The sequence below is a fragment of the Dermacentor albipictus genome, chromosome 9 (assembly GCF_038994185.2).
Source record: "Dermacentor albipictus isolate Rhodes 1998 colony chromosome 9, USDA_Dalb.pri_finalv2, whole genome shotgun sequence".
Taxonomy (NCBI): domain Eukaryota; kingdom Metazoa; phylum Arthropoda; class Arachnida; order Ixodida; family Ixodidae; genus Dermacentor; species Dermacentor albipictus.
In genome coordinates this window covers 9,324,222-9,348,871 of record NC_091829.1, presented here as the reverse complement: position 1 = coordinate 9,348,871, position 24,650 = coordinate 9,324,222, and the positions used below count along the sequence as shown (strand labels likewise).

At 42.1% G+C, this 24,650-nt stretch overlaps 1 protein-coding gene across 6 annotated transcripts in view; it reads left to right on the top strand.

The window, feature by feature from the left end:
* The window catches only part of LOC139049852 (inactive phospholipase C-like protein 1), a 345,846-nt gene that overhangs the window by 281,325 nt on the left and 39,871 nt on the right, over positions 1-24,650 (top strand). For all 6 annotated transcript variants that reach the window (XM_070525679.1, XM_070525680.1, XM_070525677.1 and 3 more), the window contains 10 exons: positions 797-1,976; positions 6,295-6,444; positions 7,190-7,396; positions 13,589-13,628; positions 20,206-20,335; positions 20,415-20,527; positions 20,938-21,001; positions 21,299-21,392; positions 21,480-21,597; positions 22,038-22,123. In XM_070525679.1, the coding sequence (XP_070381780.1) occupies positions 797-1,976; positions 6,295-6,444; positions 7,190-7,396; positions 13,589-13,628; positions 20,206-20,335; positions 20,415-20,527; positions 20,938-21,001; positions 21,299-21,392; positions 21,480-21,597; positions 22,038-22,123 (2,182 nt within the window). The remainder of the gene's footprint in view (positions 1-796; positions 1,977-6,294; positions 6,445-7,189; positions 7,397-13,588; positions 13,629-20,205; positions 20,336-20,414; positions 20,528-20,937; positions 21,002-21,298; positions 21,393-21,479; positions 21,598-22,037; positions 22,124-24,650) is intronic.

Here is a 24,650-nt window from a genome sequence, read left to right as displayed (position 1 = left end):
CTGTTTAGACTAAATGAGCTGTTTCGTAGCTACTTTGCCACAGTATTACTTGGACATACATGAAGAATTGTTGAGCCTGGTAATTGCGACACAGCAGTGTTCACATACAGTATAATAGAGCAGCCGTTTGTTGCCGATTTCTTCATAACTCATTTAAAGCATGTATAATGCGTATCAGATTGTACCCTGAAAGGTATCCCAGTGCGGACTGCCCTGCCTGTGGACTAACAGCAACATTGGACCATGCGTTGTGGGAGTGCGAAGCCATTGGCTCCTCCTTCAGCGAAGATAGGTGGGCTGCGCACTTGGGCAGCGCCAAACTCAACGACCAAACCCTGGCCGTGTAGAGTGCCTGCGATTGGGCCGTCAAGCTCAGCTTGGCGGTCCCTACGTGGAACTAGCCGGGTGGCGTGGGGTCTCCCCTGCGTCTTCTCTAGACCTGTTAAAGTTATTACACTCACGCACTCAGCACATTTAAAGGTCACAGTAGTTATGTTCATATTCTACTGCGTTTACTTTTTCCAGTAGGGTGGCAGTCAGGAGGGCACAGAATTAATTAAAGTGGTGTTCATCTTCATGTGACAAAATGATCCGCGATTGAATATGCAAGTTCGAAACCAAACAAGTATTTTTTCTTTTTTGTCGAAGCAAGTAACCTTGGGTCAAAGCTAATTTGTGGAGTTTGTGCATAACAGAAGCTCTGCTGGTAGTGCTAATTTGTCATTTTCTTAATAGCCTGGAGCAGCATTTAGTGCTTCTTTCTGAACTATTTGCTTTCTACTTTTTTGCTTCTCAGCCACCACTGCTCCACTTGCACCAACCACCGCAAACTTGGTCTTGGCGCAATGCCCAAGAAAGGACCAGGATGAGTGGCAGGGATAGTTCACTAAAGCAAAACAACGTCCCACATGGACAGCAGTCAACCACAGTAAGGAGGGAGCATGATGATAGCTGCCAATCAGAGGATGTGGCCACGGTATCATCCACGAGCCCTTTGAAATGTGACTCGATTCACCCACCCACCACAACTCATGTTCCGCACCCTGCCATTGCACCCTACACTAAATCTACATATTCAAAAACAAACGAATCTTTGCCAAGGCCAAGCTCTTCACCTGGAGTCTCGAGCGCCCACTTTGTGCCCTCTGGGTCAGATGGTATGGTTCGTGCTCAGACAGATGTCACCTTGCCTACCTCAGTGGAGGGGAAGTCATTCACAAATCAAGAAAATGAACTCCCACTGCGCCGCTCAAACAGTGACAAGCCCTGCTCCCAATCCTTGGTGCCAAAGGTGTGTGCTGATGTGAGTCGAACACTTAGTGTGCCTGTGGTTCCTTTAAAACAGCCATATTCCTCACCGACCAGGAGGGAACACTTGGAACATGGAGCTTCGAAGAGCTCACCAAACCGCATCACAGGCTTGGCAGCTCCAGTCGTGCAAGCACAGGAGTCAATAGGAATCAACCCAACGGCAGACAGGCTGTCACCAAACGGAATCTCCTCACAGCACCAGAAAGCAGGGCTGCCCGGTGAAGCTGCCCCAAGCACCACCATGGTGCAACAGAGTGCCACAACTGCAGCTGAGGTCCTGTCACAGCCCGCAGCGTCAAGTCACTGTGATTCCCAGCCGTCAGTGCAAAATGCAAGTGATTCCAGCTCCATAGAAGTGAGGGTGGCCACCCCTTCATCCAGCGAGAGAGACCTTCCGGCAGCAACAAAGCTTGACCTGTGTGGGATCAGTGCATCTGTGAACAGTGTAGCGTGCTCGTCTGATTCCGATTCTCATGAAAGTGCAAAGGGCAGCGTCGCATCCACTGATGCAGACTCGGGGCTCCGAGTGCAGTTCACTGGTTCGGGTGGGAGGGAGAGGAGGGACAGCAGTGGAACGCTCTCCCTCAACCAGGCCCAGATGATTCCCAAGTCAGTGTCATTTCATAGTGGCACAAGCTTACCTGCTGAACGAAAGATCTGCAGTGGTAAGTCTGAGGATACTTTTCTGTTCTAGTGTATGGTTAAGCAACTTATTAATTAGCCTTTGAGTTCACCAGTCACAATTCCAATTAATTTTCGTGATTGTGACTCACTTATTGACGTCCTTTGAAGAAAAATCAGGCAGGTGTTGACCCTGACAACCACTCTATGGTTGCTCTACAGCAAGGACGATAACTGATTGAGGTTCTGCATTCCAGCTAAGACAGCCTCTGCTGGTCTTTAAAAACAGTTCCCACCCATGAATGCTACGCTTTGTGCCGGTGGAGGGAATGTCTGACATTATATGAGGACTTCTTCATTACATCCACAAAAGTCTAATTCAGCCAGCGCATTTAATAAGCAGAGGAAGTCTCTGCTACTAGAGAATGTTAAGACACAGACTGTATTTTGCCGTTAGTAAGAGCAGCCACCATGCACGCTTAAGGAGTGTGCTCGCATTTCGTTGCATGAAAGGCGCCTCGCAAGGCTAAGTGACCTTACGAAACACTTTCAGTACAAGCATACCACTGCATAAAGAATTCATGCCATCTTCTTTAATTTTTTGTAGTCGTCTCCGCATGACTCAGTGGATTTGCTGTGAATTTCTATATGCTTCTGTATTTGCACTCCTGTGATAAGCTCTCTCTGCTGTTATTCTTGCAGCTTTCAACTTAGGGAATTTAGCAGAGACACCCAGGGAAAACCTGGAAAACTTAAGGAATTTGGAAATGTCAACTTGGTAGACACCCTGTAACCGCATGCTCGGTTTCATACGTTGCAATTTTTCCAGTGCGACGATTCACATTAAGTCGCACCTTAAGCTTCACTTCCTCAGCTGTATCTCCAATATTGTCCAAACGAGCTTGGTACTATTAATACCGGTGTCACAAGGCCACTTTCGAACGCTATCGAGCCCAATCTAGTTCAAAATTCTTGAACAGCGATTGATCTCCAATATTGTCCAAACGAGCTTGGTACTATTAATACCGGTGTCACAAGGCCACTTTCGAATGCTATCGAGCCCAATCTAGTTCAAAATTCTTGACCAGCGATTGGCTCCCTCCCGCAGCTTGTGCAAAGGAACCAATCGTGACTGATAAATTCAATCCTGAAAGGGCTTGATCGCGATGAAAATTTCGTTGTGTGACGACTGTATTAGAGCTTCTTTTAAGCAAAGTATTTCTGACAGGGAACTGCTGATTCAAGAAGTGTGGTTTATTTCTTCTTTAATGTTTATGTACATAAATCACCAGTTTTGTTGATTTCTTTAGTTCACATACCCAACTCCACAAATACAATTGCTCGATTAATTATTAATTAAGAAGGTGCACTTCAGCTGTCACTGGCCAAAGATCAGTGTTCGTGCTTAGCTTGAACTGTTAAGGTTTTATCAGTGCTCTGTTGCTTATAAATTGCCTTATGTTAGTGGTATTGGTAGTTTGCTTTGACTAAGTTTTTTGCCAGAAAGATGTACGTAATCGCTTACTCTTAGTAATGCAAGCGTATGTGCCAAGCTCCTGAATAATTTTTCTTCAGTGACAGAGCATTTTGCTTCTACAGCTGCTGCTCGCAGCCATCGCTGCAAATATTTGTAGTCACTTTCAACTACAATTGATTTCAGTACACTTCTGAGGCAAAAGTCATTACATGAAACAATGGTACTGCATATGAATGGATTACTATAATATTTGTAAATGAAGACCATTGCATATTGTTTGTAGTTCTGAGGTTAAAGCTGACGGAAATGGCAGAGATTGAAACAATAAAGTGGTTCTAGTCGAGGCTTGTTTTTACAGTAAGACACTGACAGTGTAGGTGTTGAAATGGCATGCCAACAGGCCAGAGGTGTATGCACTGTGTGGGAGATGCTGATTTGGAATAGAATATGATAAAACTTGGTGTTACAAAGGCATTGTTGCTTTTGTGGGCTAGAATTTATTGCGACCTTTGAAGAAGTTAATCAATAAAATCGAATGATGAATTTAAATATTTACTGAAGGAGCCCTAACTCGGGTGTTAGCATGGTAACTGAAAAACTTTAAAGGAAGCTGCATAAGGTGACAGAGAAAATTGATAAGCATATAACGGTGGTCTTGTCACCAGGAGGCATGGTGACAAGCTCAATGTACTGACCACTTCGGAGTTCCATGGTGAGGACGGGGATCGCCAACCTCCATCAGAATGTTATGTGTAGAAAGACACAGACAAAAGAGGCTATTTACAGACTATTTACACTGGAGCCAGAAAGCCAGGCCAACACTCGCCCGCGCCAAGGCGCCAACTTCATCGTCATTCTCGCGGTGGCTCGTCTCATGAGTATCTCCCGATAATATCGTAATAATATAAACATAGAAAGACAGCTGTAGGGGGATTAAATAAATGTAGACTGCACAATATGCTCTAGGTAGAAAAGTAGAGTTGGACTTGTCATCTAAAGTTTAGAACAGATGAGCAGTGGCCCATTAAAGTAACAGAATGGATACCCATATTGGTAAACATGCTGCTTGTTAAAACGATGTAAAAAGGAATAACATACACGGTGTGCTCAAAAAGTACCATATTTTTGGTCAGCAGAAGTAAGTTCATTGATGAGGAGGTACAAAACTCTAATTGCCTTCAAAGTAGACTCCTTGGTAATGCACACACTTCTCCCAATGCTCCTGCCATTGTTTGAAACTCTTCTGGAACGTGTGTTTTGGCATAGTGATTAGCTGGGGTGTCACATTCCACATGATGTCATCTCTTGACTCAAATCGGGTTCCTTTCAGCACCATATTCAGGTTGGGAAATAGCCAAAAGTCACACGAGGCAAGGTCAGGGGAGTGGGGAGCAGGGGGGCTGACGAACCACATGAATGTTGTGTTTCATGAAGAAAGTGAATGAGACGTGCTGAAAAAGCAGGTACATTATATAATCACGATAGAGCTGCCAAGTTTTTTGCTGCTCACAGATCCAGTCTGTTGTGCTGCACAGCATCACGAAGGCGACGAAGGACCTCCTGGCAGTATTCCTTTGTGATAATTTAGCCTTGTGGTATATACTCACGATGCACCATCCCACAGGAGTCGGAAGGAAATGGTTAACATGACCTTGACATTGCTGCGGACCTGCCGTGCTTCTCTTTCCCTCGGGGTTGTCTGATGTCTCCACTGTGACAACTGCATCTTGGTTTCTGGGTCGTACCCATGAACCCATTGCTCATCGCCTGTGATCATGGTGTTCAGAAAGTTGGGCTTACTGTTTGCATTGTCCAGCAGGTCCTGCGCGGTTTCCAGACTGAGTTGTTTCTGCTCCATCGTTAGCAGTTTTCATACAAATTTCGCAGGCTCTCTCCTCATGCCCAAATCCTCAGTCAAAATTGAAGGTACTGATCCAATGCTTACCCTTGTATCATTCGCAAGTTCTCGAACTGTGATGTGATGGTTCCCCATGACCAAAGTCTGCACTTACTCAGTGACATTCTCACACATGACATGACTTAAGTTCTACCTGTCAGTTGTAAATCCAACTATTCAAGGACTCACTTTTTTTTTTTTACTAAAAACTAAATTGCATGTCTTTCAGGGCATTATTGTGAATTCAACTTTCTATACGTATTGAATTACTGAATTCTTACAGTTTCTGTTACTTTTGTATTCACCTGTAATCGAAAATTTCTTTCTGCAAGGCACTCCATAGTGCAAATGGTAAAAGGGCAAATATTCTGCTTGAAGTGAAGCCACAAGGCTTTCAAGCCAAATTCACATGAAGCAAATATAAGTCACTCTTTTAGAAACAAACGTTTACATTAAGAAGGCAGCTTAAAATCTTACTGATCGTGCACCTTATTTCTCAGAAGATAAGGGAATCGGGTTGCTAATAAAGTTCAAATCAGCGTCCTGTGCACATGCCATTTTTTCGTTTCCCACATATATATATTTTTTCATACCTGGAATTCCTTCTCTTGTTTATAATTGTAAAGTAATGCAGCTCATCTCAGTGGTTATGCAGAGACAAACAGAAACTTTGAAGTTCTGCGTCAAGTTGGACATTTCATTATCTGGGTGTTTGTGTGTGTGTGTTTTTTACGTTGAATGTGGCAGACTGGGCTAGTCTACGTTGATACGCTGCATCAACCTAATTTATGTTGATTTTTTGTCTCTCTGATGTAATACAGGCGTGCTAAAGTGCCTTATGTTTTATTACTATTGCTTTCTTTTTTTTCTGCCAGTGGTTCAACTGCCAGTGTTCCATTTGTGCCACAGTTGCAAGTTTTAATGCAAGTGCTTTAAAAGTGTCTTTTTATTTTTGTTTCTTTTCTTTTCTTTTTTCTTTTTGATGTAGCTCACGACTGTCTTCAATTTATGATCACCGGCAGCAGCCTACTTAAGATCAGGGCTAGCTCACGTCAGTACCGTCGCTACTTCACGCTCGAAGAAGATCTCTCGGCCATTAAGTGGGTGCCATCGTCAAAGAAGTCAAACAAAGCACGGTGTAAGTATTTCATTCTTGACAGAGCTATTTTTTACACATTCACCCAAGAAAAGAACATCTGAAGTTGAAGTTTTCGAGGAAGTTAGGGAAAGAAGGAGTAGCTGTTATAAAATACCTTATTGTGACCCGTCTTTGGCTTTGTAAGTGAGAATGTTTATATCATTTCAGTTCATTTGATACAAGAATGCTCTTATTTACTGGTGTGTTATATGGTGTGCTGAGGGATTTAAAGCAAGTTGTGTCAAATCTATGTACCTTGCTTTTGAACTGTCTCCCCAGTAATTAAAGACACAGCTTAAATGCCAGTATCGTTAACATAATTATCAGCCCTATTGTTGCCATTGGTATCATTATTTTATTCTAGTACCTTGTAGCTCAAGGAACAAGTTCTCTTTGTTTTCTTTTTCTCTGTTCATTGCTTTGGATGCAAAGAATTTCTCTTGAACGATGGTCATAGAAATCTGAAAGCAAGTAGTCTTGTTAATTTATAGAGAAAGCAATGTCATTTGCACGTTCTAACCATGCTAAAGAAACGAAAACAGCTCGGCTAGTCACTACAACCTTATTTTCAATGTCTCTTTGTTGCTTTAGTATGGTACAAAGTTTAAGTCCTCATTGCTTTCTGCTGCATGCTCAGAAGTGAACTGGTATTATTATTTCAAGTGTTTATGCCATTGTTGCTACTGAAACTTGTTTTGGTGTCATGTTATACGGGTTGTGAGAAACAGGCTCACTTTATTTGCAGTATCCATACGTTCCATACGTGAAATCAGAATTGGAAAGAGCACTGATGTGCTGAGGGACAAGGAAGTAGCTGGATGTTACTCTGAGGATTGTGTCTTCTCAGTCATATATGGTGACGACTTTGAATCGCTAGACCTCGTTGCCTCCACTCCTGATGAAGCCAACTTCTGGGTCACTGGCTTGAACATGCTCATCGCAGCGAACCGATGTGAGCAGCTGCACCTTTCTTTTGTGAATTACTTTCTGCTTGTTGTTTGTTTAATAATTGTGGATGAGTGGGAAGGCAGGCTACACCAGAGCTGGCCAGACCAAGATGCAGTTAAGCAATTGAGGCTACCCTTTCTTCATTTATCACACACGCCACAGACATAGAAATATACCAAGTCAAGAACTTAAGTATGAATAGGACAAAAAAAATTCTAACTGGAAAATAAGTTCCATATGCAGCTGCACCAATAGAAGTTGATGCCCACTGTGCAATAAAAGCACTATTATATGCCCACACATGAATGTCACATTATTTTAGCAGTCTTAAAACCTAATACTCAGTTTGAGTAGAGTGAGCAAAAATCAACAAATCAAATCAGATTAGGTTGCTGTTCAGAAAGAGATCTCACAAGACTGTTAAAGCACATCTCTATTTAGCTCCAGCAGGTCATGACCATAAACATTGGCCATGGAGCTCTCTTCTTGCTCATTAAAAAACTATAAAGTGTAATCATAGAATAAAGAACCAACTGTTGTAATGATGAGTTAAGCTAGTTGATAGATTACGCTTTTGGGACATGAAGTAGGCTCATTGTACAGTGAGCAGGGGAACCAGAAAGTAGAAAAGAAAAAGACAGATGATGGCGCCACCCTCAAAATCCCATACTATGTCTCTCTCTGACACCACCCAGTCTGACCACATGCTGCCTGCTGAGAATTCAATTGTTTATCCCATTAATACTTTGACAGGATCTGTTTGCCATCAATTGTCGATTAGTTATCTTTCAAAACACAGTGAAATAAGATCAGCTTTGGTTAAGAACTTTCTTTTTTGTTTTATGCGTCCTGTTAATGTGTTTTGCAATTGTGCTGTACTGCTTTTCCACTATGATTCTTTTTCATGTCATTTAGCTCTACACAGGAGAAGAAGTTCAATGAGTAACATAAGTATGTCTATTCCCCATTTTTAGTTGTTGAAATTATCAGGAACTAGTGCATTGACAGTTGTGTGAGCTTGGAGAGGAGCTAGGCCAGCTAAACCAGACATTTATTATTAATTTTTTTTTTCACATATGTGAACATTTAGCTGTGACTCATTCAATGAGTCAGTTATTCATTAAGCTGTGAGAATATCACATTCATCTGACCAGATGTTTGAAAAATTTGATTGGATATCTGCTACAGCAAGATGTCAAAGTCCGTGTAAGCACGGCAGTCTTAAAGGAATTGTTACAGAGTGAAGGTGATTTATCACCCGACATTTATCTTTCTATTTGAGTGATATCACTCATGTAATTGTTTAATTACTAGAGTATTAACTATAATCATATTAGAAGTGAAAAGTAAGAATTATGTTTTAATTACTTGAGCTTGCTTGATTTCCATTAAGTGTCTTCTGATATTGTAGGATATTACAAAAATGCTTGACAATTTGCAGACTCTCAGGGCAGGTCACTCTTGGTTAGACTAGACAAGAGTGACCTGCTGATGCTATCAAAATGAAAAGGACAGGCCAGTTAAACTGGAGTACTGAATTGTTAGAAACTAGCTTTTGCCGTGTGCTATGGCCTTTGACTAGTGATGCAAGAGAATTGGCTATTGAACCTGCTACATCAGTAAACACCAGTTAACCATTTCTAGCCAGACAATGTGCCCTAGAAGTTTACCAAAACTCCAAAACTCTTCTCCAAAACTCTCACATCTATTTCTTGGTGTTGCATTTATTAGCATTAGGTGCATTTCGTTTTGAATAGGCTTTGGTTTGTACAGTTTGGTCTGGACCTCTCTGCTACAAAGAAAAAAAAAATAATTATCTTTTTAGTGCAGTGTGCATTACTGAAAACAGGTGTTGGTGAACCTTTTCGAGTTCTTTTGTTGGTGTTTTTCGCATTGTACCTGCCTTTGAACTCGAAACTGGCGGCCCATTCAGCTTCAACCATCTTTTCTGTGCCGAGATGCAGTTGCGCAATCCCTTCTTTAAATGACCTTCCTTCTGGAGGCGTGTTTCAAAATGACAGGTGCAGTTGTTTGAAGAATGAGCTTTCAGTGTTGCCTGAGATTTTCAATGCCGAGCTCTTGCTTTTGTGGGTGTCTTCTTAATTTTGTTTTTGTGCTTCCCTTTTTTGGTGAGACCTGTCAACTTGTTTTTCTCAGGCAGTGCTTCTTGTGGCACGATCCTTTTTTTTTATGTTCTTTTGCCTAGATTTGGCTGGTGTATTGTTCTGAGTAGTCCTTTGTACATGGCTACAAGTGCTTTCTGCTAGGGTTTCCTAAGCTAAGGCAGTTTCTTTTTGTGTGTATTTCATGTGGTTTACAACGTGCATTTTCACTTCTTCATTCATGGTTCATTAGACAAATTGTATAGTGTTGGTATCTTTTTATTACTGCTCCTGGTTTAACACCTGTGTGTATTCAGTAATCATTTTATCTTTATCTGCTGTTTTAGGATGCCAGTCTGGCTTTCGCGCACTTTTATATTGTCCTAGAAAATTATTGTACAGTCCTTCCTCCGGACATTTTCATTCTTTGTTTAGCACCCCTGCCATTTTTTTAGATGTCTTCATTATTTAGTTGAATGTAATTTATTGAAGACCAGTAAAAATATAGCTAAACTGGTGAACACATGGATACAGTTTCAGCCTAATTCGCATTCATGCAGGCAGTAACAAGGATGTTTCACAAATATTACAGAATACACATTATAACATACAAAAACAAAGATACATCTTGCAAGAAAATTCAAGAAACAAGTAGAAACACTATACAGAACACCATATATTCGTACATGGTAAAATGACAGAATGATCAAAGTGCAGCAATGTGGCAGTCTGGGCACGATGGTATTCTATTTTAAGAACTGTACAAGCACAAGGAAAACAAGGATGAAAAAAAAGGTGCGCACGCATACACAGACACCTGATTTGAAGTATTTCAAGGTGCAGAGGTGAAGTATTCATGTATTGATGCATGGCGGGGGGAAAAAAGGAGGAGCTACAACATGTGTAGTTAGGGTATCAACTGTAATAATAATTTCTCAGGCGAAGCAGAAATTACACTGCATTTAATCTTTGGAGGCAGGGAATTTGCCAACTTGTTGCCTTCTACCATAAATACACTGGATGGCTCAAAAGTGACAGAAAAGCAAAAATTTCATAATTTGACCAGTGTAGACCTTAGGAAAGTGCTGTATTCACAAAAATTTACAGAAAAGTGGGATTTCTTAAAATTTTATACAATATCCTATACCCTAAGTAACATTTGTGACTGAGCGGTGATGCTGTTGCAGCACAAATGAAGGACAAATTTTGAAGTGAAGGAAGCTCACAGTAAAATTGATTTTGAATGACGACAGGAATATGGAAGAAAGTAAATAGGTTGCAAGAGTGTGCAGATATTTGTACAGGGAAAACAATGACTCACAGTGAAGGAAAAGAACTAGGAAGCTTACCAGCAAGTATGTGAATGGTATAGTGAGTAACATGGCCACAGAGAACATCTAACGTGAAGTCAGAGAGGCTGAAAAAATTTCATGTGTGGCGGCAATACAGAAGAAACCTGCTATGAGTACCTACCTTAGAAGAAAAAATGAAATCAGGAAAGAAACATTGTATGATAACTCAAATGGAAAACTCTTTACTTTTTGAAGTGAGATCAGGATGTCTTAGAATGTGTGCTCATAAAATGAGGTACACCTATCAAGAAGCAACATGTGCTTGTTGCTTCTTCTAGGAAAATGATGTAACATCGTTTAATAGAAAGTGAACATATCTCCTAGGGGACGTTGCCAGGCTAGTCTGTTTGGATTCATAGTAGACATGGAGCAGTGCAATACGACAGGGACAAAGAATGAGAAGACACATACAAGGCATTAACTCTCAGCTAAATGTTTTATTCGATCGCACATGTTATTTACACAATATCAGGGGATCAAAAATAAAATTAAATTATGGGGTTTTACGTGCCAAAACCACTTTCTGATTATGAGGCACCCCGTAGTGGAGGACTGCGAAAATTTCGACCACCTGGGGTTCTTTAATGTGCACCTAAATCTAAATACACAGGTGTTTTCGCATTTCGCCCCCATCGAAATGCGGCCGCCGTGACCGGGATTCGATCCCACGACCTTGTGCTCAGCAGCCTAACACCATAGCCACTGAGCAATCACGGCGGGTAAAAATAAAATAAAAATAAAATGAAATCAAAGGGATAAACACATATAAAGATAAAGTACTGAACCCACACGTACGTGTTGTCACTGTAATCACATCACACCTGATCACTTTCATGGTGATGATTCTAGATACCTCTTTTCTTTCTCCGATAAGGCCAAAGATAGAAAGCTTACACATTTTTCTTTCACTTTGTCGATTTCATGAGCTTAAATTATCTCACGTGTCATTCTGCCTCGGGCCCTACTTAGAAGCTTAGGCCAAACGTCTAAGTGACTCAGGCTATCCTCCGAGCCTGTTGACCGCCATAGCTGAAAATGAGAGTGGGAAGTTTAAGGCAGATCTCGGGGATTGGGCCAACCGTACTAAAGCAAACAAGGTGGCTGTAGTTCCATACATGCATATAATTTCGCATAGTTTGTGAAGGATAGTGAGAAAGTCCAGCGTAGACATGGTTTTTTTCGCTCCTGAACAGTTACAAGGGCTTTGCAAAAAGGTTCATGGGGACAGGAGAAAGAGAGACCCGGTTGTGACATAAATCACTGTGGAAAACACATGGATTGCATTCAAAGCGTTCTTTATTCTATACCTTTGTCATGCAAGCACGTGTACATAGGTCAAACAGGCCGGTGTCTTAATCAGGGACTTAAAGAACACCAATACAACATGGAAAAAGCAGTGTCAGGCCATCTAGGAATCCACTCCTGGGATTGCAGCTGCATCCCAGTCTACAAAGACACGACCATTCTAAGTAGGGCCCAAGGCAGAATGACACGTGAGATAATTCAAGCTCATGAAATCGACAGGATGAAAAAAAAAATGTGTGAGCTTTCCATTTTTGGCCTTATCGGAGAAAGAAAAGAGGTATCTAGAATCATCGGCTTGAAAATGAGCGTGTGCGATGTGATTACAGTGATGACACGTGTGGGTTTCGTACTGTATCTTTATATGCTTCCTCCTTGGTTTTATTTTCAATCTCCTGACATTGTATAAATAACATGTGCGATCGAATAAAGTATTTAGTTGAAAGCGCTGTGTGTCTTCTCATTCTTGGTCCCTGTTGTATTGTGCTGCTCCGTGTCTACTATGAACATATCTGCCCTGTCGTTGGTATAGGCTCCTCTGGCCTCCTTGAACCCCTGGGGTTCAGCTATAGCAGAGGGAAAGTAAACATGTCTGCAATAGAGATTGGAAGAGGCGATTGGAAGTTTGGTGGCAGAAAAATAGGCAGACCGCAAACAACGGAAGCGTAAAAAAACAAAGTTCCCAGCAGTGGTTCAGAAAATTTGATTCTGTAAATTCTTTATAATTTTTCTAAAGATAGGTAGGACATTAAGCAAAATAATAACAGGAGCTTGGTGGCACAGCTCACCACCCTGTTTCAAAGGGGACACTCATAGCATCTACCCATCAATCCATCTATTCTGAAGTTGCAGCACTAATGTAGTGCCACCTGTAGGTATAGTAACCGCTGTGGCTCTAAAAAAAAATGTTTATTTAATACATTCTATGCTTTTTCGTTCACTTCTATGAAAGCTCTTGCTATTTCTAATGTTTTCTGAATGGGTAAATTTTTACTTTTCTTGTTATTCTTCAAATAGCTCTGTACATTATGGCATATCATTACGAGAAAGTTATATTTCTTTCTCATCGCTGCTGCACGTTGTTTTCAACATACAGAATTGCTGCCTTACAAGTGATTATTGTTATTGGAAGAGCTTTGTGGCCCTTTGCCACCTGACCGCCATAGCACCATTTGTCTGTAAGTGTAGTGATTGCGCAGACCTGTAAGAATGACGGCTCCGTCTCTCTCACTTCTAATGCTACTAAATCTGAATATATCTCGTGCTTGCTCTCCTGCTGGCCAGAGGGTTCATAAAGTAGGGCGCAACCATTTTGCACATTCGAAGAATGCACCTGATGTGTCTGCTAATGCAACTGCACATGTTGATATCATGAGGAGCTTATGAAACTCAGCATCTAGCAGAAGTGAAACATTGTTTTTCTTCTTCTTTTTTTTTCAGCACCTGATAACCTTGATGAACGACAGCGAATGAGAGAAAAGTATCCTTGTTATCTCTTATCATTCCGCCTGCCTTTTTTTTTTTTACGGCACCACACACCCTTTGGCACGCCTCCTTATTGCGAAGGTGCCCACAAGGCAAATTGCAGGGCAATTTGCTGATGTCTTTGGCCTCTTGTCTGGGTGAAGATGGAGACGCTGGCCTTGAGTGATGTCTTCCTTTTCTTTTTTGTTCAGTGTGATGACATCATATTACAGTATTCTGGGGAAAGGGCTCATTTTCTTCATTGCCTTGGGGCATTTCTGACTTGTCTTTTTTTGGTGAGTGATGTACATGTGTGATTCTGAGGGTGTGTTTAGATATAAGTGACGTGGTACATAGGTGCAGAGTAATCTGATGCACCTTGTACTTATGTGGACGGTGTATCGGATATGAAGGGGAACAATTGTAGTGTTCAAGTAATAATAAACAGAATTTGAAGCCTTATGTGCTGGTACTTTCTCAGTATTACTTGTGTTGAAGAATATGCCTTGTTTTGGCTCTTTTGATCTTTTTATTGTGGTTAGGAATAAATAAAAAGGACATCACACTATCTTTAGTGCTAATTAATTGGCTGTTCCCTATCATTTTGTTAATCTGCGTATTATTGGCTTTCAAAGTTTTCTGGCCCTAAAATTTGTGAAAAGGCTGAACTTCTTTAATTGCAGGTTCAAGGTAGAATTCAAAGCTGCAGTATGTGCTAGGATGCGCCCCTCTTTTTTAAAAGTTGCATGTCCAGACTATGCAGAAATTTTATGTTTTTGCTGAGCCTATATTTACCAACTTTGGCCTTGCTATTACAGTAGATCTTTTAGATAAATGTATTATGGTGCATCTTTAAGTGTTTATTTGTGTTTTATCTCTCTTCTATTTTTTTTTTTTTGGCATATGGGTGATATGCTCAATCAGCATTTATGCATTTTGCAGTAAGCAGCTTGCTTCGTACGGAGGATAGGGTCTTGTAGTAATATCACAGTTCTCAAAAAACAGGGGAAAATAGATTCCATTGCGAAGGAAATTGACGGCCTGTAGTCGCTTATATGGCAATGCTTGATGGTCAAATGTATTGGATAGTTAGTACTGGCTTCATGCATTGAACATGTTCAGAGTCACATGCTCTTATGGGGAATGATTGATTGTCACTATTAAAGCGTTCATAGCAGTTTAAGTTCGACATTGCAGTTTGCAGATAGTGCTTTCATCTACAGACTTCTGGTTAATGCCATATTAGCCACTTGTTTCCCATATGGTAGAAGTAATGTTGAGTTGCATGAGCTCAAATACAAAGTAAGGTCGTTGGATGCCCAAACAGCAGGTGAAACTGTATGTCTGGATGCTGCAAGAAATGACAATGAGACTGTGCTCTCTTTGCACATATGACAGTACAGACAAATGCCGGGTCCAGGGGACGACTCCGAATTATCCGATTTTCCAGATTAATGAGGGTCGAATGAACGAGGTTTTACTATATTTACTATATGTGAGTGAGTGCCGGGGAGTGTCAATGGAAGTGACTATGAACACACGTGAGCGTTCATGAGTATGTGTGGTCACAAGTACGAATGGGAGTGAGCGTCGACGAGTGTGAGTGCACATGAGTGTGAGGGAGTACGTAGCTCGTGAAAGTATTTATGAGTAAATATGAGTGAGCATTCACTTATTCTGCCAACTGACGGGTAGAAAACACAAATCAGGTGTAACATTTCATGGTGGTTGGCCATGCACAAAATTGAAAGCTGTTGTTCTCAACATTGTGCTTGTGTACTTTCCCTCGCTGTGGTTTGGGTCCGAGTAAATGACTAAACGTGCATGCAACATGGACCCTAAAGTAATTAAACAAAAAGTTAAGTAGTGTCACCTTCGTTATCTGATTGCATGTTATGATTTGTTATGTCTCACTCCTCAAATACTTCAGCTAATGAGATGCCTTAATAAGTTACTTATGGGAAAGCGTCAAATGGACCACTTGGTAAACAAGCTGGCGGCGTCTGTAGCAGCAAAACTTCCAGCATCTCGAGTGCACGAGGCATGCTCCTGACGCTGGCTCACTTTTGCTGGCTGCCGGAGATGGCAGAGTGGGCAAAAGGGACACCTGCCGTCGTGGTATTGCGTGAGAGGAGAGGGTATCGCCACGTCACTCTCGCTTTCACTCTCAGAAGCATGTGTTACTTGCACATTCGTTGTTCATGCAAGCTCTCGCCTGCGTTCTAATTGCACTTCGGTAAGGCCAAATCAAAACACACCTCGCATCTCAACACGCTCACTTGCCTGCGAGGAGTTCATAACTCGAAGGACCATTCAGTGGTGTTCAATCAAACATGAATACATTTGCATTCACAACTCGTGAGAAGTGCTTAGGTGTCCTTGGATTTTTAAATGAAGCCCGTTTTAAATATGAAATGAATGGGTGATGTTCTGTTCAAAGAGAATATATGCGTAAAAAAGGTTGGTACTGCAAAATATTGTTGTGCTGAATGAAGCAGTGGAGACCTTACAACAGAATGTGATCATGGTTTGATCATGGTTCCAATTTCCAGCCACAGTGTATTCATTTCGGCTGGCATGTGTTTTTGCTTGTGTTTGTGAACCCCAGGAGATTAAAGTTAATTGTTAGTCCTCTGCTGTGGTGCCAATGTGCAGTTTCTTTATGTTAAACACCATTCGTTATTCATCTAAACAAGGTAAATTTCATGATGATTCATCGGTTTAAATGTCCCAAAGCATTACAGGCTGTGAGAGGTACTAAAGTGAAGGTATTAATTTTGATCATGTGTTTTCTTTTTCTTTTTTTAATGCGCACTGAAAGCTCAGAATGTGATCATTTTTTGTATTCTGCTTGTTAGAATGCGGAATTGGAATGTGGTTGCCACAGCCGGGAATCAAACATGTGTTCCAGGGTCAGTAGTACAGTGGCACAACAGTGCCTCCGCCTTAGCTGCTATGTAAACTTTCAAGAAGGAGGCATTTTAAGCTAGTGCATAAAACACACAGGACCAGCGTGGTAACCACACAGGACACAATGCTAAACTTCCTTCACTTAACAGAAAATGGATGTTTCGTAGGCTGCACACAACCCATGCACAAAGAGCTGCATTGATTTCCCCTTTATAACAGGCAAGCCATAATAATGCATCTAGTACTCCATCATTGGCAGGAACCAGTGACAGAGTACTTACACACTCACTTGCTGCCTTTTTGAGGCAAAAACACTTTGGATATTTCTCCACCTCAAAGTAAGCTTGAGCGAAGAACTCAGCTTAGTTCAACTTGGCTCTGCTCCTATATATATATATATAGTGCAGCTATAGTGATAAAGGGATCAGACTACTCAGTTATTCCGCACAACATGGGCGTCGAAATGATTTGGATATTGCTTTGGTTTTGCAATTTGAGCATTCTTGTTGGTTCTGTGTACAGGACCCCTGATGCGGACGTTTTGGTTCTTGACCAGTTACACATTTTTTAAAGAAAACACCGCACACAATACTCATGCGATTATATGTGGTGACTGTAACTTGCCAAAAATTGACTGGGAGCTACTGTATTCCATACCTTCATGTCAAAATTCTGATCTTTTGCCAGAAATTTCCTTTGCATATGATTTAAAGCAGATTGTGCGGCAGCCGACACATATTGCATCGGGTGCATCCTCCATTCCTGACCGTGTGTTTATTACAGATGCCGTTGAGAGAATTGGTTTTTCCGTCAACATTGTACCAGGAATTTCTGACTACAAAGCAGTGCTCTTTAAAAGTAACATGGTGCGGCTGCTTGCCCATGAACTAAGAAACCCGCTTCTTGACTTGAGCAATGTCCTAGATGAAAGTATTTTAGATTTATTGGAGCAAGGGTACGACGAATACTTTGGAAAGCACGTGGCTGACCTCATGAATGTTAATGAACTGGCTGCACTTTAAATCTACTGTACATGAATGTATCACAAGGTATGTGCCGCAAAAGTTTAGAAAAATCAATCGTACTAGTCCCTAGATGACACGCGAGCTGCTGTAAGCTTAAACATCACATCAAGCGCCTAGGAGCCTCAAGATCGAGAGCAAGCCACATTCCATTGCAGTCCCTCCGCAGCGAGCTGCGCGCAAAAATAAAACAATCTAAGTAAAACTTTTTCAATGTTAAAAAGCATAACTTTCTTGCATCTTACCTTTCAAAATTTTGGAGACACTTGGCGCCAAAGAAGAACTCAATGAGGAAAATTTGATCAAATCAAAGTGAAGGTATTGATCCTTATTGCATTGCATCAGCTTTAAACAATTACTTTCCTTCAATGTTTTCAATGGATAGTAGGCGCGGTGCTGAATTTCGGTCACCTTGCCTTAGATTGCCAGACCTATAGATACCCATAGAAGGGGTTTTTGCTGCCCTACTCAATTTAGACAAAATGAAGTCTCCAGGACCAGGCGGCATCCCTAACACGTTTCTCATACGATATGCAGAATGGTGTGCTAAATACCTTGTGATCATTTATAATGAAAGCCTTTTGAATTCTGAAGTTCCTACTGACTGGAAGGTTGCAAAGATTATCCCCATTCACCAACCCAGCGATAAACTCTGTGTAAGTAACTATAGGCCAGTTTCACTGCTATGTACTTTGGGTAAGGTTATGGAACATTTAATATTCAAGCACGTGAGCTCTTTCTTAGAAAGTAGCTACTTCCTTCCAATAGCCAGCATGGGTTTCAGCACAGTCTGTCAACTGTAACCTAACTTATTCACACATCTAAAAATTTTTTTGGCATGCTTAGATCATGGTGGACAAATAGATGCAATATTCCTCGATTTTGCAAAGGCCTTTGACCGGTTTCACATAGTAAACTGGTGTTAAAACTCTGGCATCTGCTACAAAATAACCACCTTGTTCAATGAATTGATTCCTACCTTTCTGAATGGCACCAATACATCCAAATATCCGGTTCCACATAGTAAACTGGTGTTAAAACTCTGGCATCTGCTACAAAATAACCACCTTGTTCAATGGATTGATTCCTACCTCTCTGAATGGCACCAATACATCCATATATCCGGCTCCAGTTCACCACCTGCTCCAGTTCTCTCGGGGGTGCCCTAGGGCTCCATGCTTGATCTGTTACTCTTTCTGATATACTTAAGGCTTTTCAATCCCCAGTACATTGACGTTTTTTTCGCAGACGACTGCGTTGTATACCTACCTATACAAAGCGTGGACGATCACTTTATACTGAGCGACTACCTGTCAGAGGTTTCAAAGTGGTGTCAGGCCTTGCAAATGACTTTAAGTACATCTATGTGTTCTAAAATGACCATAATGCACATAAAGTGTTTTCTTAATTACACATACAAAATTAATGGCACAGCTATTAGTCTTGTAAATGAATACAAATACTTGGGTGTAATATTTGACAGTAGCCTAACTTGGAGCTCACACATCAGGCACATAAGTCTCAAAGGCATGCAACAAGCTTTGGCTGTTTAGTAATTGTCTGAAGCACTGCACAAGTAAAACGAAGCTAACAGCCTACGCAACTCTAATGTACCCATTGCTGGAATATGCTGAAGTCGTTTGGGATCTGAAAACCCAAGCAGACATAAACCGTATTGAAGGAGTGCAAAAGAAAGCTCTTCCATTTATTTTCAATGCATACGGAAGACACATCTCCATCACTAACCTACTGAGGTGATCAGAACTTCAAACCCTTCAATCCCATTGCAGGTTGCACCGCTTAAAAATGCTGCATAGTATTATACATAATGAAACAAAAATGAATTTTGAGGCCTACATAAAATACAACACAGCACGCCCAACACGCAACAAACATAACTCGACAATTGTAGTTCCACGGTGCTAAACGAATGCTTGCCAGTTTTGTTTTTTCCCTAAAACGATATCCGAGTGGGATGGGCTCCCGCATGATGTAGTCAGCATGACAAATCAAAAGTCTTTCCTATCTGCTGTCATGTCTTTGCTATAAACTTAGTATGCCTATGTTCATTTTTGTGATTTCGTCTTTTATAAATGCAGTGTTTGTTTTTTATGAGTGTAGGCTACTATGTTTGCCTTGCTGCATCGTGATGCCCACCAAAGGGACTGTACCACTCCTGTCTTGGCTACCAAACGGCGGCTGGCAGTATTGAATAAATTATATATATATATATATATATATATGTGATTCAAGGAAAAGTCCTGTAGGTCCAGTGCATAGGTATTTGAAGAAACGACGGAGCACGCTTACGAAAATTGCATCTTTTAATGTTTTAACGTTTGAGCCGTGGCACGGCCTTTGTCAGAATAAACAAGAAACACGCGCGCACACACACACACACACACACACACACACACACACACACACACACACACACACACACACACACACACACACACACACACAAACACACACACACTTTGATTTAGGTGTATCCTAAAGAACTGCAGATGGTCAGAATTAATCTGGACCACCTCCCACTCCCCATATGGCATCTCTCTTATCCAATGTGTTGCCTTGAGACGTTGAGCCTTACCATTGATTTATTGATTGAGAATGACGTTCTTTGGAAATGTCTCCCTTGACTGCACAAATCACCAGATGGTTGCAGGAGATGTTCGAAAAGGCAGACACGGAGAGGAAGGGACTTCTGGATGAAGTGGAAACCATAGCTCTGGTTCAGAAACTTAACAGCCAGCTGAGTGTTGTCCGGCTCAAACAAAAAATGATGGTGGGCTTCACCATTTTTTTGTTTCACTCTTGCTTGAGGTTTCTGTTTAACTTATGCTGTCATTCTTCTTGATGCTTAGGAGTTTGATGTTGGAAAGACTGAGCAAGACCGGGGCAGGATAGACAGGTCTCAGTTTGTAAGCTTGTTCAAAGAGCTGGCTACTCGTCCAGAGGTGTACTTTCTCATGGTCAGGTGAGTGCCGCTTAGTTCACAGCATTTTACTAGTTTATGTTTGCAATAATATATTTCATTAGAACTCTTTACAAAGGCCTCTTCAAAGATGTTAAGTCTGTCTATAAGTTAAACCCATCCTACGTTGGCAAATTTTCTAATCTCATCACTCCACCTGATACTCTGCTCTCCTCAACTGCATTTTCTTGCCCTTGGAATCTGTTATGCTCTTCAGATAAACCACAGGTTACTTGTCTTGTCTAATACATGATCTCCTCAACTCCTTCCTTTCAATATCAAGTAGAATGTCCCCTACCCTTGTTTGATATGTAATCCATACTGCTGTCTTTCATGTATTAGCATTATGCCTGTCATTTTACATTCCATTGCTTCTACACAATTATTTGCGCTGGTTTGGTTTGCATTCACAGGTACTCTGGCAAAGACTACCTTACTGTTGAAGACCTCCAGTTTTTTCTCGAAGGTGAACAGGAGGTGAGTGCTCGCCAAATACTGTTGTGCTTGAAATCCAGGCTAGTTGGTCAAGATACAATTCTTTGAGCTACGCATGAAAATGCACACACTTACATTTCACACAGTGCAGTATGGTATAGTATGAAAAACTTCAATTGATTTAATTTAAAAATTAATTCAGACTGCAAGTGTGTACCTCATCACCCCAGTGTTGCTTTGGCACATAAAACCCTATGAATAAATCAGTCAGTCTATGCAGGGCACATGCGAGACTGTGGTGTTGGCATTTACTGAACACCATTTTTCTTTCTTGGGCAGTTTGAGAACATCACAGTTGATGATTGCCTGAAGCTGATACAACGATATGAGCCCTCAGAGGAGGCCAAGAAAAACAAGCAGATGCTCTTGGATGGTGAGCTTTCTTTGCGAGAGTTACGGCCATATTCCAGCTAAGAAATTGTTTGATTCTAACAGCTAAACTCAAACCTTTGCCCTACAGGGTTTACACTCTTTCTGCTGTCAGATGAGTGCAGCCTAATGGACCAGGCACACAAGCAGGTATTCCAGGATATGGATCAGCCCCTTTGCCACTACTTTATATCTTCGTCACACAACACGTGAGCTAACTTTATTTCAATGTCACTGTACTCCATATCATATTTGGCAGGCAATGCTACAGAAGCTACTCAAGTAGTTGCAGTCATAGCGGTCTCACTTAGCGCAGTGTGCAGTGCAGTTTTTTCGATCTGTGATGCTTTTTGTGGAATAACTATTTCATATTTTACAACTATGACTATTGGGACAACTAACAATAGTTATTACTAATCCAAAGGCTTCTGCTGTAGTGCTCCTAATAGCCCAAGTGTAGCTTTAGGACATATAGATTGAATGGTTTATGAACTTATCGAATAGATCGAGTGGTTGGCCGATTGATTAAATTAGGCAATCCAATTAATGAATTACGTAACTGGCAGTTTGATTGAATCAATCATATGCTTTCTATTACTAACATGCTTTTACATAAACCTGCCATATTTTTATTTACGTTTTTCTGCAGCTACCTTATGGAAGATCAACTAAAAGGACCTTCAAGCATAGATGGCTATGCTCAAGCCCTCAGCCAAGGGTGTCGTGTTGTCAAAGGTTTGCAGCCAGTATTTTGCTCTAACAACACTACAGAGATTATAAGCTGCTTTACCTACGGCATTCATTTTCATCATCATTTTCATCACCACCATAATGGAAGTCTATTGCTGAGCAAGGGCTTATCCCAGGGGTATCCATGCCGTGCCTCAAATTCAACTGCCATGTGCCTTCAGATGTCCTAGTTTTATCACTCTTGCTGCCCTCAATATGTGCCCCACTTGTGGCATACACTATGTTATGTGTCTGTAGTATACCACTGATTATTTATTTATTTATTTATTTATTTTGTAAAGGGGAGACAGGTCTGGAGACAGGTCAGAACTTGATGTAAACGCCGAAGATGGGTCGGAAAATCAGGAGAAAAGACGACAACGTCGTCGAGGTAGCAAAGGCAAGTATGCCACTTCAGGCCATGTAGGATGCCGTCCATCATGCGTTCGAAGGTGGCGGGCGCATTGCACAGACCGAACGGCATTACAGTGAATTCATACAAACCGTCTGGTGTTACAAACGCGGTTTTCGAACAGTCTGCGTCAGCCATGGGCACCTGCCAGTAGCCAGAGTGGAGATCTAAGAAGGAAAAAAACTCCGCTCCTTGCAAACAGTCAAGTGCGTCGTCAATACGTGGCAACGGGTATACATCCTTTTGGGTAATCTTGTTAAGCCTTCGATAATCGATGCAAAATCATATGGTGCCGTCTTTCTTTTTAACTAGGACGACTGGTCCAAGGACTACTAGAAGGCTGGATGACACCGCGATTGAGCATGTCGTTCACCTGGTCATTGATAACGCGTCTTTCAGTCGCCAATACTCGGTAGAAACGCTGTCGAATCGGTGCATGGCTCCCAGTGTCGATAGTGTGCGAAACAGTCGTTGTGCGGCCGAGTGATGTTACTTGGCAGTCAAAAGACAAAGAGAAGCCTTGGAGCAAGCGAAGAAGTTCATCGCGCTGCGTCGTCGTGAGGTCACTGGGAATAGCTGGTGTAAAAGAACGCAGCAGTGACTGAGGAAGCGATGCCTCGAGAGCAGCAAGATAAGTGGAGTCGTCCATCGTGTAAAATATTAAGATGAGGTCAGTGGCTCTGCTCTGCCAAGGCTTTCACGGCGGCGTAAAGTAATTGGTTCAGCCGATGGGTTGGAGACGCACATGAGAGAGGCGCCAGCTTTGAACTCGACGACGGCGAACGGCAGTGGTAGTGAATGGCGGCGAACTAAGAGTTCAGACGGAGCGAAGGGTACTGTCCCGTCATCTACAGATTCGCAAGAGATACTGACAACAGTGGAAGACCAGACAGGTATAACGGTGTCGTCTGAAACAGCGATTTTGCGACAATGGTCCTTATGGTCAGTGATAATATCGGTCGAAAACTGAAACAGCTCGATCTCAGCGCGGGCGCAGTCAATAATCGCATGATGTGTGGAGAGAAAGTCCCAACCTAATATGACGTCGTGTGAACATGATGGCAACACGATGAATTCTATGATATAGAGGACCTCCTGAATTATGACACGAGCAGTGCAGGCGCCGGATGGCTCGATGTGCTGCGCGTTGGCAGTTCGAAGAGACAGTCCAGAAAGCGGCGTCGTCACTTTTCCGATCTTGCGGCAAATACGGGCATCTATCGCTGTCCAGTGCAGCGCCGGTGTCGACAAGGGCTAGCGTCAATGTTCCTTCGATTGCGACTTCAATAACATTCTTCGGAGAAGTGTGAGGCCTTATACATTTCGCTGGCACCGCAGTTCTCGCCTCCTGAACTGCGAAATTTAGTTTCCTGGCGCAAAGGGCTCCGCCGCCGGTGCATGGGGGAAAGCGAGCGGCGGCGAGGAGAATGTGAACGGCGAGCGGCGGAGAATGCGCTGTCGATGGCAGAAGGAGATTCAAAGGCGTTCGAATATTTGCGGCGTTGTTGGAAATGTGGCGCATACGGACGCACATTGTACGGGACGTTCGGTGTAAGCAAGCGACAGTGACGTGCCATATGTCCAGCATGGCCACAATAAAAACAAATCAGACGGTTGTCTTCCGTGCGTAAATGGTCTTGAGGTCATGCATAGTTCACCAGTGGATGGACTGGAGGGGATACATCATCATCATCAGCCTGGTTACGCCCACTGCAGGGCAAAGGCCTCTCCCACATTTCTCCAACAACCCCGGTCATGTACTAATTGTGGCCATGCCGTCCCTGCAAACTTCTTAATCTCATCCGCCCACCTAACTTTCTGCCGCCCCCTGCTACGCTTGCCTTCCCTTGGAATCCAGTCCGTAACCCTTAATGACCATCGGTGATCTTCCCTCCTCATTACATGTCCTGCCCATGCCCATTTCTTTTTCTTGATTTCAACTAAGATGTCATTAACTCGCGTTTGTTCCCTCACCCAATCTGCTCTTTTCTTATCCCTTAACGTTACACCTATCATTCTTCTTTCCATAGCTCGTTGCGTCGTCCTCAATTTGAGTAGAACCCTTTTCGTAAGCCTCCAGGTTTCTGCCCCGTAGGTGAGTACTGGTAAGACACAGCTATG